The following is a 19,678-nucleotide window of genomic DNA, read 5'->3' as shown; positions in this document are numbered from 1 at the left end:
GACATAGCATGGATGTTTCTTATTGCAATTTCTACCTGGCGGATTGGCAGGTCAAGTTTCATGGGGATGCAAGTGTTTTTGAAGGACATTTTGGAAAAAAACAGGTTGTATGTATTGTGAACAAATTCCAAGTAGCATACCATCATGGTATTCAACAGCAAAGCAACCAAAGCGATAGCAAAGTTTTGTCAGCACCTAATTACTGTAAGATTCATTAACTTTTTATCTTTTCAGATCCTGCAATGGGAGGAATAGCACCCAGTCAAACCACCCGATTATTGTGACACATTGATGGAGGCAGTAGCAGGATTACGTTAATATTAACGCTCCCTCTTGTCCCATCTGTGGGATGCTTTAGACAAACAGTTCAGCCATGATGCACAAATTAAGTTGTTGGTAAAGATTCAGAAACAGGAAATTATTCAAAACTACATAACCATTACCACGGCAAAGTTTAAGTTACTTCTGAGCTTACAACTTTGAACTGAGCCTCATCATTTTACAGCATTTTATGAATCAGTCACCAGTTCGATTAATATCAAACTATCTTATTTTTATGCTCCTCCTATACAGGTTATCTAATCTTCACTGTATGCAACATGTAGCATCTACCAGATGTCTTTATTTGGTCGATTCGACAGAATTTTAAAACCACAAACTGTCAGTGACATGTGACTGATGATAGTAGGGAAAATACAGAAAAAAGGAACTGAGCTACATTTTGTGCTTTCATGAGAAAAACTGCTCAATGGTATATAATTCCTCAGTCTGCTGGTGCTTAATGTACAATGTCTGAGTTACCTATGCACAGCAAAGAAACTACCTGCAAATAATGTCACTCAGGAAGTTTTTTGGTAATAATATGTTGGGCATTATACTTAAAGCCTCTCTTGAGACAAGAAATCTCTTTTGGGGCTCACCTTGCATTGGAATCAAAATATTCTTGTAGATGAAGTTGGTTATTACTAAATTACTACATATGTTATACAGCTATAACAGCAATACACATTGTAATTACAGCAGAGGATTTTTAATTGTGTTATCTAAAAAAATATGTATTTAAATGCTGTTCTAACAAAAAAACAGAGGATCTTTTCTGGGAGTTTCTGGAGAAGCTCAGGTCTTCTTCAACTTGATAATGTGTGAGACGGATGTGTGTTTGGATGCGAGCTTGGAATAAATGTACTGACCTTTGCAAATGACTTTGTTTTTTTCTTCACTGCGCTGTACCTTCAACTCAGATTTGGTGACCTGAAAGCGCCACAGCATAACATAAGATTTTAAAGATGCCTCCTCATCACTCCCGGAAACATTTTACACGCTAGAAATGAAACATTTCCTTAATTGGCATGCATTTGATTGATGAACCTCGCTTCTGGCACACAGCCTTGGTTACTCATCACAATAAAGTAACTCTGAGCTTCTTAAGGATGCTTCTAATGTGCCATAGTGGCATGGGATGACTTTTGAACCCTGGCCTGTAATCTTTTAATCCAATGTGCAGTATCATTACATAACAATTAGCTTTTAACAATTAAACGTACAGGCTACTTAGATATGTATATTTTATTGAATTATTTATATGAAAACATGCTGCAGCTGGTTATCTTAAAAGGGACACATCGTCACAATATATTTTCAGTATTGTGGCTCACTTCCTCTTCACGGGGGGAACTTGGGTACGTGACGTCAGCGCAAAAATAAACACTTCTCTCGAGTTTAATGACAGAACACATCAGACTTGTCTCGCGACCATGTCTTTGGAGACTCAGACTGTAAACACTCATCCTCATACAGTTGTAAGACAGACTGGACTAGATCGTCCATATTTTTCACCTTTATGTGCTGTGTGTCCACAGCTAAAATATTGTCTACTCAATCGTATTAAGATGGCAGTAAAACAAGTCTTCTCTTTATCAAGAATTTGCTTTTGAAAAACTGACAGCATGAAAAAATGCCTGGACAAGCAGCATCACTTTTCCTCTTTTCTAGTAGATTATAAAACAGCCTTAAGGGAATAGAACAGAGTGGCTCTTTGAAACACAGAGATTAGTAGAAATGAAAAATAATTGCCGATTTTAAAAAAAGGACAACAGTTTGCTCTCTTTCTACATGACAGCTGATGTGAGTGCTTCCAGCTGTTTCTACAGCCGTAAGCCAAAAACTGAGAGATTACAGGGCCTGAGAACAAGGAGGGGAATTTATATTACAGACATGAAGACATCTCTCCCAGGCTCTGCTGAATGAAGTGTTTTCACACTGCACAGTCTGTCTGGCATCTAAGAGACAACTGTATTTGCCATTAAGACACCCTTTAACAGCCACAACTGCTGGAAATAAAAGGCCCTTGGGCACCGTTGTGTTATCCTCAGTTTAAGGGGATGTGTAAGCTTTTACAATACTCACAACATGCACAGATTAACAGGAGGATTCAGTGTTTTTAAGAGAAAAATCAACCTTAAAGCCCACTCAAGAATGTGTTTTGTGGATAATTTACCTTCACTGTGCAGAAAGATGTTTATATGCACAGTTAGACACTATAAGGCTGTTTCACATTAATCTTTGGTCATGTCAATCTAAATTGTGCTTTCAAGTTCTTGAAATAAATAAAATAACTGCATGACAGGGGAACAAAAACAGTGCCTCAGGTTATACTACTCTCTTGGACTCGGTCAAGTTCAGACAGAAAAATGCAAGTTGTGCCACAATCTAACACAACTAGTTTGGAAGTAATTTGTGTTACAATATGCATCATACAAAAGTGTGATGGGAAAACAGGAATTAATCCTAGAACCCGGAAATAAGTCAGCATTTTTGCACTTCCAGTTTCATTGTGTCACAGTCAATAGGTTTTTTGAATGGGTTTTTGGTTAAATACTGTAAATAAGGTTTGTGGTTAACAAAAGCACTTTTCACGTCTTGTTCTACGACATAAAAAACATCAGTGAATACCCCACATGTGAATTACCAAGTGTTGCAGTTGCTAACAAGCAGCTAAATGAGACTAGAGACTACTACTCACTAGTCCGTCTTTACAGGCGGACTTTGGCTGCAAACTATTCTAATTCTAACTTTACAGCTCATAGATTGATCAATTTACAGTTACAATTTACAATTTAAAGTGTGTGTAGTATAGTGTAGTAGGAAGCTTAGTGGTGCTGATGAAGTCATGCCACCAAAATGTATTTTGTTTATAGACTATAGCTTTACATTTATGGTAATTTCATTTACACAAAAAAAAAATCAGGAATCATCAACAAAACGTTTGAGTATCATTAACTTGTGTTTGCCACAGTGTTTATTTACTGCAATAATCCAAAATCCAATCCAATCCAAAAATCTAATCCCATAGGCTTCTTGACAAGGGAACCAGGGGGATGCTAACGTCCGCATTAGGCTACAAAAACATGCAAGGTAAATTTTCATTTTTTTAACAAAGGGTTTAAAAAACGAAAATAAACTTTGAGTCCTTTTGAGTCCTACAATATCCGTTTTAGACAATGGAGTCTTGGTGATGAATTGAGGAGTCTCACGGCCTGGGGAAAGAAGCTGCTCTGTAGTCTGGTGGTACGGCAGCAGATACTTCTGTATCCTTTGCCAGATGGCAGCAGGGTGAGTAGACTGTGGCGTGGTGGGTGCTGTCTTTTAGTATCCTTTGGGTTCTGTGCAGACATCTCACATCAGTCATGTCACTGATGTTCTGTAAATGGGTACAAATGATGTTCTGGGTGGTTTTAATCACTCGCTGTACAGCCTTCTTGTCCTGGGTCTTACACAAACCATGGCAGCTTGTGATGTTTCCAGTCAGGATGCTTTCTGTTGCTCCTCTGTAAAAGTTGACCAGAATCTTGCTCTGGAATTTAGCCTTCCTAAGTTTCCGTAGGAAGTAGAGCCTTTTCTGTGCTTTTTTTTTAATCAGAACAAAACATGTCATCTCTGCAGCACTCTGTAGCGTGTTGCAGCTCATTGCTCAGCTGTCTGGCCCACATCTTGTCTGTTTTTGTTCAGTCTTACTGTTAGCAACATTTCCAGCCACAGCAGGTAGCTGTTTTCACTTCAAAAACTCATCGTAAACGACCGCAACGTACTTCATTTGAGTTGGTAGAGACCAAAAACAGAGCAAAAAGAGACTGAGTGTTGGACTTAGATTCACCAGGTGGCAAGAAATATCTCCAAATTAATGAGAATTTTGCTAGCTGTTGGCCATATCGTTTTAAAAACTAAAGAAAAGAAAATATTTGCATTTATATATAATATAAGAGGAGTATAAATGAGCTACTGGGAATTATAAACGAGGAATGAACTTGTATTTTCATGTTTTTAAAAATGTCTGCAGGGCATGATAAAGCCTTTATTGGCCTCTGGAACTTAAAAAAAATAAGATGGCGCTGTCATAGCTGATAAAAATGTGAGATGCTGGGTAGTTCTTGTGTTTTTTTTACTAAGAGATATGTTATTGTATCATAGTGGGGTCTTTGAAGCACATTCCTGTCAGTGCAGTGCAGACAGCAGTCCACAGGGGAAAGAGGAAAATGAGAGGTTTAGCGAGCAACAGGAAAACCGCTATGAGAACACATTCCAGGCAGAGCAGACTCTGTACGGGACAATAAGGGGTGGGACAAAACTGTATACTAATTTTAAAAAAATATGTAATCTCGCCCTCAGATCGGGACCACAGACAGCAACAAAAGACGTGCACTTACTTAATGTGAGAGGACTTGAAGGCAGCCTTCACTCGTGAAGCGGAAGGAGTCTGATCTGCTTCCAACCCGACGACGGTGATTCGTGGTGTCGTCGGTTATCAGCGCAGATTTGGACCGAGATGAGATAGGCTACACCCCGCTGTTTGTCGTCCTGTCGGGACACAGCCGCCAGACTTGTTTTTTCTCTATTCCCTTTTATTATACACTTCTTTTTCATATTCACAGAGACTCACTTGAACGAGTGAGGAGTTTGTAACTTTTTGGAGCAGAGAGGGAAAAACTGCGGGCGAACTTTTCCCTCCCCAGGATCGACGGTGGGTCGTCGCTTTCCGAAGCAGGAAAGGATGTGAGCTGTCTGTGGATGAAACATCTGCCATTGAAGAGTAACTTCAGCTTCAACTCTCAAATGGAGCCACTTGTGGTTTAAACGCTACTTCTACTCGACTTTCTTCGGCCACGGAGGGACACTACAAGCTAGCTGTGATATGGGAGACGTGCGGCTGTCAAGTTAAAAGGCGAGCGGCAGAAAACAGGTAGGCTCTGAAACACGACTTTCTTCTTCTGCTGGTTTTTTGTACGCTCTTCTGTGATGACTAGCCAACTAGCTTAAGATACATAGCTATTAAAAATAGCTAACACTGAACCAGAAGTCACCTTTATGGTGCCTTTCATCACTCCACGTGTTTCCAGATGTGAACCAACAGGTGTCAAGAAGTGGCCCGAAGACAAACTGACAGACAAACTCAACTATTGTATTATTAACTCTTCAGATACTTTGCGTTAAGGAGAGAAACTAAAAACTCCACTTCTACCAGCTGCGACGTTAAAGTGATGAACACATTAATTAATTTCAGTTAAGTATATCGCTGGGCTGATATTGGCCTGTCACAGATATTTATCAGTATCAGCATATGTTGTCCAATATCTCCCAATTTTAAAACAAAACCACTCTTTACAGAACATAATGCAGCAAAAAGATATTTGGGTTCATTTATAATGATTAAAATCCCAGTGAAGTTTACTGGTGCCCTGCATTGATGTCATCATGGATAATAAAGTTATTGTTGTACTGTAAAATATCTATAGTCTCCATTACATATGTATCTTTGTTTTAGTGTTCAATAACAACATTTAAGATATCATTGCAAATAATGTGTGTTTATGTACATATTCTGTGTACAAAAAATATATCAATATCTGAAATTTCCCAAAAATCCAGTATCATTGAGCTCTAATGTCTACACTCTTGTAGTGGTACTTTTACCACTACAAGAGATAGAGACTTGAGACCACAGGCCATAATAAATTACATTTATTGATCTCTGCTGCTACATTAAGCCTACTCAAGTACTACACAATGTCAAAGTATTCTTATTTAACTTGAGTATTAGCTTGTGGTCCTGCTAACTTCTGGTCTGCCACATTTCACAGGCCAATACTCTACTACATTTATCCTACAGCCATAGTTACAAATAGTTGGACTGATAAATGGATGAAGCTGATAAGCTGGCTGGTAATATGGCCTTAAAATGATATCGCAATATTTTTAGGTTATAACACGATACATGATATATATCTCGATATTTAAAAAAGCTCCTCAAAAGCAGATCATAAATCACTCAATGTCTATATTGCAAAAATATTGTAGGTATGACACTACTTTCACAAAATATTAACACAATAAGATTTTTTTATGAATAATCATCAGTAATGTGGATGTAATGACTAAGTGGGTAAAAACAAGTATTAGAACAAATCGAACAGTCTTGTAAGTTCAGAAAATGACATCACTTTACTGTGATGCAACCAGGCAATGACAACACTTATGCTATATCACAATACAACAATATCCAAAATCTAAGTCGATATATAGTCTCATATCATGATAATGATATAATATCAATGCTAACTGAAAGGTCATTCTGCTGCAAGTACCTTTGATACCTTAAGCAGCACATTTGGTCATGATATGATAATATATGCATTTTTACATAACTAAGATTTTAACTGCAGCACTGTAAGTTGTAAAGTTAAAGCTCTGAATACTTCCTCCACCACTGGTATGTACTTTGTGGCAAGAACCTGCTTTCACAGCATGCTGGGGTGAAAAGTTCATACCTCTTGAATGTGCAGAATTAGCATATTTCCTGTATCTTATGAACGCGATCTTAGATGTATTTCTAGTCCCTGCCTACACACACAAACACATAGGGAAGACATTTGCCCTTTTAGTTTATACGTTATAGGTCATGATGGAAGTCACATGGGCTCTTCTCAGGTGGATGCTATTGTTGGCACATGACATCAAGAGTTGTTTCTGCTTCTTCTTCTTTGGAAGTCAAGACTAATTAGTACACACAGTATGTGAGGTATATTTGTCCTTTTCTTCCCCAGACATGCATTCATTGTAGGAGAAAGCCTGCCAAGCCTGGCTTTGTCTGTGAAATGAAGATACAATCAGTCTGTCGCTGTAACTAGCAGACGGTCACAATCACAGGATTACAGGTTTAGGGTTTTTACCACTTAAAACACACACACAAGCGTTTTAAATGTGTGGCTATGTCATTAAAAAAAGATCTGAATGTGATGATCTGCCATTCAAACCACATGATAGCAGCCTTTACCGTAACACTGCTCAAAGTTACTTTCCAGAGGAAGAGTTATAGGGCTTTTCGGAATGATGAGGCCCCAGTGGAGGGGCTGTGGGAGGCTGCTGTGCTATGCCATGCCCCCACCATCCACCGCTATAACCACACAGTCATCCAGATGGAATGAGAGATCTGCCTCCCGAGTCCGAGTTCTGTAGATGAGAGGAAGAGATGACAATGGATCTTTTCCCCTTGGGTCACGCGGGTGTAGCGTTGGACAGAATGGAGACAAACAGGAGAGAGGAAGTGTTCTGGAGCCTAAAGTCAGGAATCAGGATGCCCACGATGGAGGACGTGATTACTGTTCTCTCCTGTGTCAGGACCCTGTGGATGATAAAAATGATAGCTGGGAGAATAAGACACAGTCGTGTTGCACAAGTTAATTCTGTGGGTGGAGTTTTGTTTAGGCTATTCATCCACTGGACCCACAGATTAACCACCACAGCCATGTAGGCTGCATGACAAATGAAGTGCTCTTTTCTGTTGGTAAAATATGGCTTGTGGTTTCAGAGAGTTAGAGCCGAGAGTGAGTTCTCATCCGTTGAGCTGGGGCCTAAAGATAGCTTATCAGACATTTGAATCACATTTGTCGTGTGCAATGACTATAACCTAATCTAGCCGAAATGTCACATTTGATTTGACACTTTGACAAGAATAGGTAACACCTTTCATATCAGTGGAAATACAGATGTGCAAAAAGCCCTCTGTGGTTTCTCTTCAGTGACATTTGACACACTATGGTAATGCTTCCTGTAGTTTGTGCTTACATATATCATGCTAGATGCATCATAACTAAAGGAGGATATCCGTAGTTTCGTGCTGACATGAGCAAGCTCCACTGCCAGATGTGTGCAGTTCAAGGGTGGGCGACATGAGGTGGGATTACTATTTCTATAAGACTACTTGACAATTATTATAAAACAAGCTGTGCTACTCACGTACAGCAAGCGGTAGCTTATCTAACTTTCCCAGCTGAATCCAATTCTAAGGTCTCCCTTATTTTTCAGTTGCTCAATTGTAGGTGTGTCTCACTGGTGTAAATTGTTTTCCATAAGCATATAGTATAATCTTTCTATCTACATCAAAACACATGCCAAGAACAAGGGTGTTATATTAAATGGTGATCTAAGTTTCACCAGGCAGGCAAATTACATTGCCAGGTCCAGTTTCTTCCAACTCAGAACCATCTCCAAATTAGACTTTTCCCATCACACTCTGAGCTAGACAGTGATTCGTGCCAGCTGGATGACCATACCTCTAGGGATCTCTCAAGGCACCATTTCCTGTTTCCAACAAATTCAAAGCACAGCTGCCTAGATATTAACTATTTCCAAGAAACTAGACCACATCACTCATATCCTTGCATCTGGCCACTGCCTCCATGTTCATTTCAGGATAAACTTCAAAATCCTTCCACTTCTCTACCACCAAACCTCTCAGATCCTCCCACTGTAGCACAATGGCTGTGTCCCATTTGAGGACAAGGCTTTTTCTGTAGTGGCTCTTCAGGTAGGTTGGTTGGTCGGTTGGTTGGTTGGTCGGTTGGTCGGTCGGTCGGTCGGTCGGTCGGTCGGTTGGTTGGTTTGTCAGCTCGATTACACAAACTACAGAACGGATTTCCACAAAAAGGGGACTGCTGGGCCTTGGTGGAGGTATGTGTTCTAGTGCACTTCTAGTTCTATTTTTATTATCTGGCGTCTATTTGTGTTTAAGATGTTTTTACTTTTATCTGATTCCTTTGGTTCTAAATTGTGTTTAACTTTCTATGTCAATGTTCCACAACATCTGTGAACTACATACAGTATATGCCTTTATGCCGATATGTGTCTTTGTGAAGCACTATGGTGCAAAACCACTATAGTGCTATATAAATGGCATACATTGAAAACTATAAGAGATATATATCAATGGCTTAACAGTGATTACATTTGTTGCTTTGTACTTGCCTTTTTTTGGTTAGATTTGTAAATGAGATTTTGTTCCAGTAACTAAAAGCAACTATTTTTTTATTTTCACTTCTCTTAACTGCATGGCCATCAGTCCAGTTATTTTTTTGTTGTATTACTTATCTTAAGCTGCTTTTAAGTGTCATGAAAGTCTGCCTTCAGGGTAGGAGAAATGTATTACAGGTAGTCAACATAACCTGTCGTTTTCTTTGGAATGAAGTTTGCTTTTTAGATGCTCAAAGTAAAACCAACATTTAATGATAGACTTTATTTCTGTTGAGACTTTTCACCTAGTTGTAAAATGTAAAATGTCTTATTGATAGTCTCGAGGACAGCGACACAGGGAAAAGACCAGTTGTAGGTACACACTTGTCCAAAGCCCAATTTCACAATGTCAGGTGTTGCATATAATTTAAATGTCATTTTCTCTGTGTACTGTGATGAGTAAAGAAGCTTCCAGCAGGCCCTTTTAAATCTGAGAGTCTGATAAAAGCAAATGGTGCCTCACCATGTAGCCAGCTAAACTGCTCCTTACTCTTAAACAACAACTTTCCAAGACCGGCTAAACAATGGTGAGGAAAGACCTTAAAAGACCTCAGGGTTTATGTGGGAGCTTGTGTTATTGTGTGTTTGTTTGCTTTTGCTGACAGAAAGTTAAAAGCATGGTGAGTAATTGCCATTTCTCTTGTTTATATAATTCCTTGGTGACAAACAAAGTGACATAGAGAGTACAAAAAGTGATTGAAACCTCAAGAGTCTCTTTATCAAAGCTTGTTTTAAAACTAAACACATGCATTTGTTTAGGCCTACTTCATGTTTGGCACAGTTTCTGTAACTTAAACAACATCGTATCTGTTATTGTAGATATTTCTACAATGTTTTATGCTTCAAAAAATTAACTGTACTAAAAACTACACTGAATCTTTTCACTGTAACATGACTAAGCTCACCTGGTTGTCAAGTTACAGACCAGAGTCTGCTTCTACAGTGACAGAGGTTGAGTTGTGTGTGATGGCCCTCCTTCTTGCGTGACCCTCAGTAATGCAGCCCCAAACAATGAGCAGAGTCTCGCCGGCCAGCCGGGTGGGGCCGCTCAATGGCAGGAAGCGTAGCCATCAATATTTACTCTGCGAAAGGGGCAGTCGTGGAGTCGACAGGCCTGGAGCCTGGGTAGCACAGCGCCACACACAACCTCAGTACACATACACAAACACTCTGGAGTGCTGTTACAGACTCCTTCCCCTAAGCCCCCTTTTCCCACCCAATGCAATTACAGCACAGGCAGACAGGCTGGGCCCTTGGACTGTTGTCTTTGACCTCATAGCTTCCTCTGCCAAAGAGCTCAGGATTTAACCACTGCTCGACTCCTCATGGACACTGCTATTAAGTTACAGTCTGTGCTTTTCAATCACATAGCTGTTAAAATGTCAAGAAAATGGCCTTATTTTTCCATAATGCCCTGAGGTCCGATTCCTCATTATGACAGCCCCTAATTAAGAGACAACGCTAATTGTATTATCATCATTTAATTATACAAAATGTCAATGTTTTGTTCCTGTTTCACAGAGATGGGAAGCTCTGCTCTGCTCACACTGGTGCTAGCTGGGATGCTTCTGTGGATCTCTGCTATCCATGCAGGTGAGTTAATGGTCTCTTTGTTCCGTTCAATTAAAGGCTCCTTTTGATACTGACACTGAATCACGTGACTCTAAAGTGAAGGGCTCCCTAGCAGCCTTAAACACTTTGTTTCGGTTCTCCAGCTCGCACCGAGATGGTACAATGCGTCCAACGGTTCTCACCATCCCTCCATTGCAAAACAATAGGCAGCTGTGTCAAACGAGCCCAGACAGGCATAACGTAAACCACCTACCTGGCAAGAAATGTAGAGTCAAAGTAAACAAGTGGCTAGTGAGGACAATGGAATGTCAACTCAGGTAGATCTGGTGGACCAAACCTCAGCTAAAAGGCTCAGGAATGTCAGACAAACAAGACAGGTCTTTATTTGGATGTCCGTGTTGCTCTCAGTCTTTCTGCCTCCTAGTGGTCAAAAAAACAATGCAGCTTTAACCATTTTGAACAAATAGTCCCTTTTAAAATTTGTGATTGTGAGGTTCTTGCTTTTATTGATAGAGACAAGCATGCAGCATAAACTGATGCCACACAGCACAGCATTTATAGCCTAAGCTAATTTTCAATTCCTCTCCCTAGATGGGCCTTTAAAATACATAAAACTCAACAACAAATACACAAGAGACAATATTAACTCAGCAATAAATATGTTAAAGAAAATGCAGACAGACAATATAAGACACAGACTGTAATATGTACAATAAAACACTGTTAAACGAGAAGCACGAGATAATTCATGATTACAGGACTAATCCCTCTCCAAAAAACTGTTACAGTTAAAGTTTAAAGAGATCGGATCCAGTTTGAGCTCTGAAGGTAACAAGTCACAGATAGTGATTCCTGGAACAGAAAAAGCTGTTTACGTGAAGGCATTTTACAATCACCATTTGATGCTTCCGTGTGAGTGGAAGCACGTGGTCAGTGAGCACCTAAGGAGCGTGATGTTGTCGGCACTTATAGACAAGTTTAAGATTAGAAAATCTGATAAACTGATTAAAACTTGACATATTTAATGTTTTAAGAGCATGGCAATGGTGCAAAGGACTCATTTGTGGGTTAAATGTTATATGTGTGTATATATATATAACTCTCCTATAACTTATTAACTTTCATTCAGAGACACTGTGGATTATGATTTCAAACCAAAAACGCCTCTCCTGGTTAACCATACAGCCTCTTGCGTCTACCTGATGCTTTGTGGCTGCCAGGAAATGTTTTTAACATATGTCTTTCTATAACCACTAGGGATTCCCCTTGAGGAAGCCAAGGTCTAGTGTTGTTTATCACTTTACTACTAATCTTTGAGTAATGATTTGTGGCACGATTGGCATTTACATTCCCCAAATCAATCATTTTTGGTAGGTTTCTCAATGTGTTATTGACTCTGTGTGTGTGTGTGTGTGTGTGTGTGTGTGTGTGTGTGTGTGTGTGTGTGTGTGTGTGTGTGTGTGTGTGTGTGTGTGTGTGTGTGTGTGCTGTCAACACTTTCTGTGTATTTCCTTGTGCTTCAGACTCTGACGATGGGAAGATCCAGTGCACATGTGAGAATGCCAAAAGCACATGTGAGAATGGAACTTGCACAGGAGACTACTGCTTCTACACCTGGGTTCAAAGCTATGAGGAGAGGGGCTGTTTCATGGCAAATAACTACAGGGAGAATTGCTACACCTCCTTTCCGCGCTTCTTCGTCCACTGCTGCAGAGAGAATTACTGCAACGAGTTCACCACACCACCTCCAAACATTAGTCAGTATCCAAAGCTATTGCTTTACAGTATTTAACATCACATCCATTAAACTGTGGTACGGAGCCTTGTGGTTTAGTGTTATTTAGTCCTCTCAGGCTCAACCCACTACTGAGTGCACATCCTGTATTACTTTGTACTGATGGGATTCAAAGCTTACCTCCGGAGAGTAACTGTTCCCCCTTGTGGTCAGTCAGAGCAAATTGCTAATGTGTGAATTTCTTTTTTCGGGACTGATGATGCACTGAATGTCCTGTTCTTTATTTAAAAGTAATTCCAAAATAAAACCTCTCCTCCCCAGTGTATTGAAATGTTGTAGACTAGTTTCACAAATTAAAAAAATGTGTGTGAATTTGTACGTTTGTCCAGATGGAGACAAGACAACGCCCCCAGATCTCAGTCGTCCAACAACATCAGTCGAGTTGTGGATCATTGTGTCTTTACTGCTGTTCATCGTGACTGCCAGTGTGTGTGGCCTGGTGTTTTTCCTGCGCTTCAGGCGTGCACACTGCAGACTGAAAAATGCTGAAGAGCATGATGTGACCATGCTCAAGGTCCCCAGTGGAGATGACCCAACATACGGCGTAAGAGATTTGATTTGATTTTTGAAATGATCCTATTAAAAGATGTTCAAGTTTTTGAGTTTCCTCACATATTGAATATTTCTGTCTCTTTCTACAGGAAATCTTTGATGAGTTTTGTACATCAGGGAGTGGGACAGGGCTGCCCTATCTGGTCCAGAGGACTATGGCCAGACAAATCTCACTTGTGGAATGTGTCGGTCAGTCTCCTTCCTCACCACTGCTGCTTCTTACTGCTTATTACTTTGCAGTTGTGTAATTGTGTCCCTCTGTTTTCAGGTAAAGGCAGGTATGGGGAGGTGTGGAGAGGAACTTGGATGGGGGAAAGTGTGGCTGTCAAGATCTTCTCCTCCAGGGACGAGCAATCCTGGTTCAGAGAGACAGAGATCTACAATACTGTACAGCTGCGACACGACAACATACTGGGTACTGCAGCAGATTGAAGTTCAGAAGAAATATTCATGTGATGAAGAGAAAGGTTCAAACAGACAAAAGATATTGACATCATCTATTCTGGCTTTAGGTTTCATCGCCTCTGACATGACATCCAAGAATTCCAGCACCCAGCTGTGGCTCGTCACCCACTTTCATGAGTTAGGCTCACTCTACGACTTCCTGCAGTACAGCAGCTTGGAGCCCGAGAGCTGCCTGAGGATGTGCCTGTCTGTGGCCTGTGGCCTGGTCCACCTTCACACTGAGATTGTCAGCTCCCAGGAGAAGCCAGCCATCGCCCACAGAGACCTGAAAAGCCGAAACATCCTGGTAAAGCGTAACGGACAATGCTGCATTGCTGACCTAGGTGAGGGTTTTGGAAATCACTATTAATCTGCTCGACTTCTAGTTGTACAACCCCCAATTCCAAAAGAGTTGAGACTGTGTAAAACAAAAAAAAACTGAATGTGATAATTTGCTAATCCTTTTTGACATGCTCAATTCAAAACAGTAAAAAGATGATATATTAATGTTTTACTCCTTCAAGTTTTTATTGGCCAATATTGGCCTATTTTGAATTTGACGCTAGCAACACATTTCAAGTTTGGACAGGGGCAGAAAAAGACTGGGGAATCTGTAAAATGATGATGGTGATGTTTTTATTTACTCTTTACTCTTTTTCCCAACTTTTTTGGAATTGGGGTTGTATCTGTTTCCAACTTCTGCTAATGGTTTCAATTGAGTAAAAACAACAACATCACACTGATTTGGATCATTTGTGTCTATGTCGTCTTTTTTCCTCAGGTTTGGCTGTCATACATTCTCAGTCCCATGACTACCTTGATGTGGGCAACAACCCTCGTGTGGGGACCAAGCGCTACATGGCCCCTGAGGTGCTAGATGAGACTATTCGTACGGATGTCTTTGAGTCCTACAAGCAAACTGACATCTGGGCACTGGGCCTGGTCTTCTGGGAAATTAGCCGAAGGACCATTGTCAATGGTAAGAAGACATCAGATTTTTAAAATGCTGTGCCTCTACAGTCATTTGCAGAGATATTCTAGTTTGTACCTATTTAAACTTATGAAAGAAAATGGTACCTGATGTGTTCAGGCTGAGGCACTTCATATTGAAAATGTGCTTTCTTTGTCACGTCTGCCTGGCTCTGGTAGAGTATACATAAGAAGTAGTTAGTCCCATGTCTCTCAGCACTCCAGTGTTTTCATGGTCTGTGTTTGTCTCGACTATCCTCTCTCATGATTAGCACTGCAGTAATTATAAACAGTCTTATCTGGTGTCAGCACTCACTTGTACATTGTCCAGATGTCCGTGCACACAGTTTGTAGATGCAAGAAGCACACATCCATGCACAAACACATTAAGTCCAGATGGATAGACTTTCATAACTTTGTGTCGGTTCTCACACAAACAACCACACACACATAAACACACACACACACACACACACACACACACACACACACACACACACACACACACACACACACACACTCAGCAGGCCTGGCAAATCTCCATGCCAGTGTAGTCTCTTGGGTTTTCATATCTTTCTCCTCTCTGTTTAGTCAAACATACTTTACAAAACTCCCACTACAGACTATCTCAATCAAGTGTGCTGTATCAAGTCTCGTTTGAGGAAAAACAGTTAATTCTGTACATGTATGAGGAGATAAATTAGGGTTTTAATTGTTATCTACTCATGAGGTTGACAGTGACTTTTCATACAATATTTAACATTTCAGTCTGAAGACAAGACTAGTTGTTGTTCTCCTGCTCAGCTGGATATGAAACAGCAGGCTGACTCTTTTTTTTCTTTTTTTTCTTTTTCTTGTACTGTTTTAGGGATTGTGGAAGAGTACCGTCCTCCCTTCTTTGACCTGGTACCCTTAGATCCCAGCTTTGAGGAGATGAAGAAGGTGGTGTGTGTCGACCAGCAGAAGCCCAGTCTGCACAACAGGCTCCATTCCCATCCTGTAAGCCATCTGATGACACATTAACACACCATGATGTGCACACACACACACACACACACACACACACACACACACACACACACACACAAACATGTAAGTGCAATTATATTTTCCAAGACTGCAAATCTCACTGCGGGTTATAACCACTCCTGAGCTTTACAGTCACATATTCTCAAATGTACATAGTTATTCAAGCAAACTGCATACCTGCTAACATTAAGGTTGTGAAAAAGAAGGAGATTTTCTGGGTATCTGGGGCAAATTGCCTACCCACAATGCCCCTGCCCCCAAATAACCCTACACCACAGATTAATTGAATAAATATAAGGATGTGAAAGTAAAATAATTTTAACGAGTCTTAAATTCACAGCTCACAGTAAAATAGATTTAAAAAAGTGTTAAGTCAACATGATTTCCAGAAAGACCATCTAAAAGCAGTCTGTAGAGTGGAGGCAAGACGGGCATGTGAGACGGGAGGCAGATGTCCATAATGGGGAAGGATTCTGTCCACTCTAACGAGTTGACTGATTCTGAGTATGAGTGTGGAAAAAGTGTAACAAGTTGAATATTCTGTCTGATGTGATGCAAGGTCTTGCGCAAAGTTGAGTGAAATTTGGAAGCGTATTTCTTCTTCTCAGGACCGGTTTCATCCATTTTCAGCAGCAAACTGTCAGGCAGGGTCATTTGCGCCTTCTTAGCTCTGCCATTGTGTTGGGTTGCCAGGTACCATGACACATATCCCACACAGAAACTGAGACCCACCCACTTGATTTGTATCACTATGAAATGGGGAGATCAACAGGAGAAATTACCAATCGGGAGCTCAGCGGGAGAAAGGGTGTTGGCAGATATGAAATACATAAACATACACATTGATGATGTACTCACGTAGACTCACAAAGGATATGTTGGGCACATACTCTACAAGACACACAATAGTGTTGACCAAGTTGTATTTTACATTTGTCTCCATTTGTCATAGATCCTGACGGCCATTGTGAAGATCATGAAAGAGTGTTGGTACCAGAGCCCACAAGCCCGCCTCACAGCCCTGCGGGTGAGGAAGACGCTCTCCAAACTGGACCACGACAGCGACTTCAGCATTGAGAAACTCAAGCGGGACGTCTAGACGCTGAGACACCAGGACAAAACGGGGACAAAAAGATGAAAATGCCTGAAGGCATTTTGCACCACAATCCAACAGCACAAGGTGCATATCATTAGCATATATCGAGCTAATGACTCACACAGTCACTGCATTATGTTAAAACCATATGACTTTCAGCAGTATTGTCTAGACTGGCTCGCACCCAAGGCTATTTTCTTTTTGTGGAGCCTGATTTTCATCTGCCTTATTTCTTCTGCCTCAAACCACGAGGCCCCATAAAGGAAACTATTTTATCAGGGTATTTTTTCTTTCTGTTATGTTCAGCTCATAAATGTTTTCAGACATTTCTACAACAGAATAATTAATCCAATGGAAAATTCACAGGCTGTTCTACACACACAGGGTTTTAATCATTATTGTATAAATCCCCCATCGTCATGCAGAAAGGAAAATCTAGCATAGCACAGTTACTCATCCTCTTATCAAGTATTTCATTCTGTTCTTTCTTAATTGCACTTACGGGTTTTCCCATCATGACCAAAGCCACAGAAAGTTGGTGAGAACAAAAAGGCATTGGTGTTCTTTGAAAACAGGAAATATGTAAGTAATAACATGCTCATACCAAAGCACATTAGCTGTTATGTAAGCATATTTAACTTATATAGAATGAGCATTTATTATCTGCACACAGACACATAGTTGTACATAGTCCTACAGCACAGAAGCTGTTGTTTTGTATCACCATTGGTTTATTGTAAATATATTTTTAAAGGGGTATTATTTTCTATTATTCGACAACGAGACACATTTTATGTACTTTTTTTTACGACACACCTTTTCCAATTTTTTTTTTTTTTTACCTTTCTGTAAGCTTTAAAATGTAACATCACCATTACTATGGTTGGTAAAATAATTCACAAACAGACATGTAATATTGTATATGTTGAATAAAGGATTGTATTTTTTAACTGTTTGAACTGTTTGTGCCACTGATGTTTGCAATTCTCTCAACGACCAGGAGAGGTCATCAGATAATAGACAAACAGTGATCCGTGTTGTTTACAGTAAGTGCAGCTTACCTCTGGAGATTTACGGTGTAATCGGTTTTGCAATCATGTTTTTATTTGCCTTGCACCATCTTAAAATGATTAAATAAGAGACTGACATTTCCTCATAACAATGAAGTATAACTAAAAACAGTCACCAATGTCAGAAAAGATGGAGGGTTGATTAAAGTAGTATACATTTTCATGTTTGGACAGCCATAACAGTACACATGTCACGTTTCATTAAATTATATAAGATAATGTAATCACATATTCTCTCACACACTAACCTAGTGAGATGCTACACAAGAAAATATAAATAGGTGAATGTAAGACAGTATTTTGCTGCATTCATCTTAGTTATTGATGGTGGATAAAAAGAAAAAAAACTCACCATTTAAAATAATTTCTCAAAATCAAAACAACCTGTAAACATTTTTGATTACTCTTCAGAAGGGTCACAAATCAAACCACAGCTATTTGGTTTTAACTTTAAACGTGCACTATGTAGCTTTGGGGAAGACAATTTAATCCTAAGAGAAAAATCTTCGTTCATCGTTTTCACAACTAAAGGAACGGGAATAGACAAACTGTTGGAACAGGAAAACACAATTTCATAGTGTTTTACTTTGTTTATATTTGCCTTTCCCCTTTTCTAGCTTTAAACAGCATTCTGGGGACTTTACTCTCCTCAGAGGACATCTTGTTTATTCAACTTTGGAAATACTGTACAGCAAATAAATATTTCTGAGATTGTAGTATTATCTTAATAATATTGTTAAATGATAAAAAGTTTGAATTTTTTTTCCCAAACTACACAGTGCACCTTTAACCCTAGCAAAAACAGTGTGTGATCGGGTGTCAGAATCATCTAATTTTATCTTTGACCTTGTCCAGAAAAATATTTTTTGCTTTAGCAATGATCTTGTGAGAAAATGTGGTCAAAGCACAGCGTAAAAGAAACACATTTGAGATATAGATTAAAGAATTAAAAATCCCGAGAATGTATCACTTCTGACCCTTTCATGTAATGTCTGCATGCCAATGTTTTCTTTTTGTATCTGGCCTGTTTGCGCTTCCTTTATCTGTTGATGGGTGTATATGTGTGTGTGTGTGTGTGTGTTTTCTTTCTGTCTGCCTGGTTGTTGAACAAACTCCAGAGAGATAATACTCCCTCGAAGCCCCAGTCTGTCTGGTCAGTCAGATGAAGAGCTGGTTATTTTTAACACTGTGGGGGGTGGGGGTGGGGGGGAGATGTTCAAGTATCAGAGGGGCCAAACTCCCTGTCTGTGAGTGCAGAAGCCCATCTCACTTCTCCCTCTGTTTCCCTCCTCTGTGTATTCCTTTTCACAGTGGGATCATTCCAAATGGCTCGGTAGAGACAGAGGGATTTGTTCAGCAGACAACCTGCGCTGAAGAAATGTGGAGATAAATTGGACAGGGGATGATAATGGACAGATACAAAGCCACAGAGGAGACTATGCAGACACAATTAGGCTTGAGGATAGATCAGTCAGAGTGCTAGCAAGAGGACAGGTGATAAAAGCAGACGCAGACCGGAGTCCCAAATGTACTTGGTTCCAGTCTGACCCACCTCTGCCTGAGCTACATTCACAGGCAGTGGCAGCTGGGTGTGCCGGGTCCCCGAGCTGAGAGGAAAGTCTGAATGAATCTGAACAAAAACAACCTTTGAGTTCTTCAGGTCCATGATTATTTTATTATGCAAGTGGCTATAACTTCCTCAAAATCTGATGCAGTAGCTGATATGTGATGTGACATAACCTGGGACAATAAAGAGGCTTTTTTTGTGAACTCAAACCAAACATGACAGATTTTGATCAGTGGACCACA

The 19,678-nt window shown here is 40.1% G+C and overlaps 1 protein-coding gene across 1 annotated transcript; it reads left to right on the top strand.

The window, feature by feature from the left end:
- Positions 1–4,493: 4,493 nt before the first annotated feature.
- Positions 4,494–17,749, top strand: acvrl1 (activin A receptor like type 1). The gene is made up of 10 exons (XM_073470715.1): positions 4,494–5,236; positions 10,864–10,935; positions 12,438–12,671; positions 13,039–13,253; positions 13,351–13,450; positions 13,530–13,676; positions 13,774–14,049; positions 14,487–14,684; positions 15,543–15,673; positions 16,656–17,749. Exons 2-10 carry the CDS (start codon positions 10,866–10,868, stop codon positions 16,800–16,802), a joined length of 1,518 nt encoding a protein of 505 aa, XP_073326816.1. The 5' UTR covers positions 4,494–5,236; positions 10,864–10,865; the 3' UTR covers positions 16,803–17,749.
- The last annotated feature ends 1,929 nt before the right edge of the window (positions 17,750–19,678 follow it).

Source organism: Pagrus major, chromosome 7 (assembly GCF_040436345.1).
Source record: "Pagrus major chromosome 7, Pma_NU_1.0".
Taxonomy (NCBI): domain Eukaryota; kingdom Metazoa; phylum Chordata; class Actinopteri; order Spariformes; family Sparidae; genus Pagrus; species Pagrus major.
Note: the sequence above shows the minus strand (reverse complement) of the source record. Positions and strands in the feature narration are given on the sequence as shown.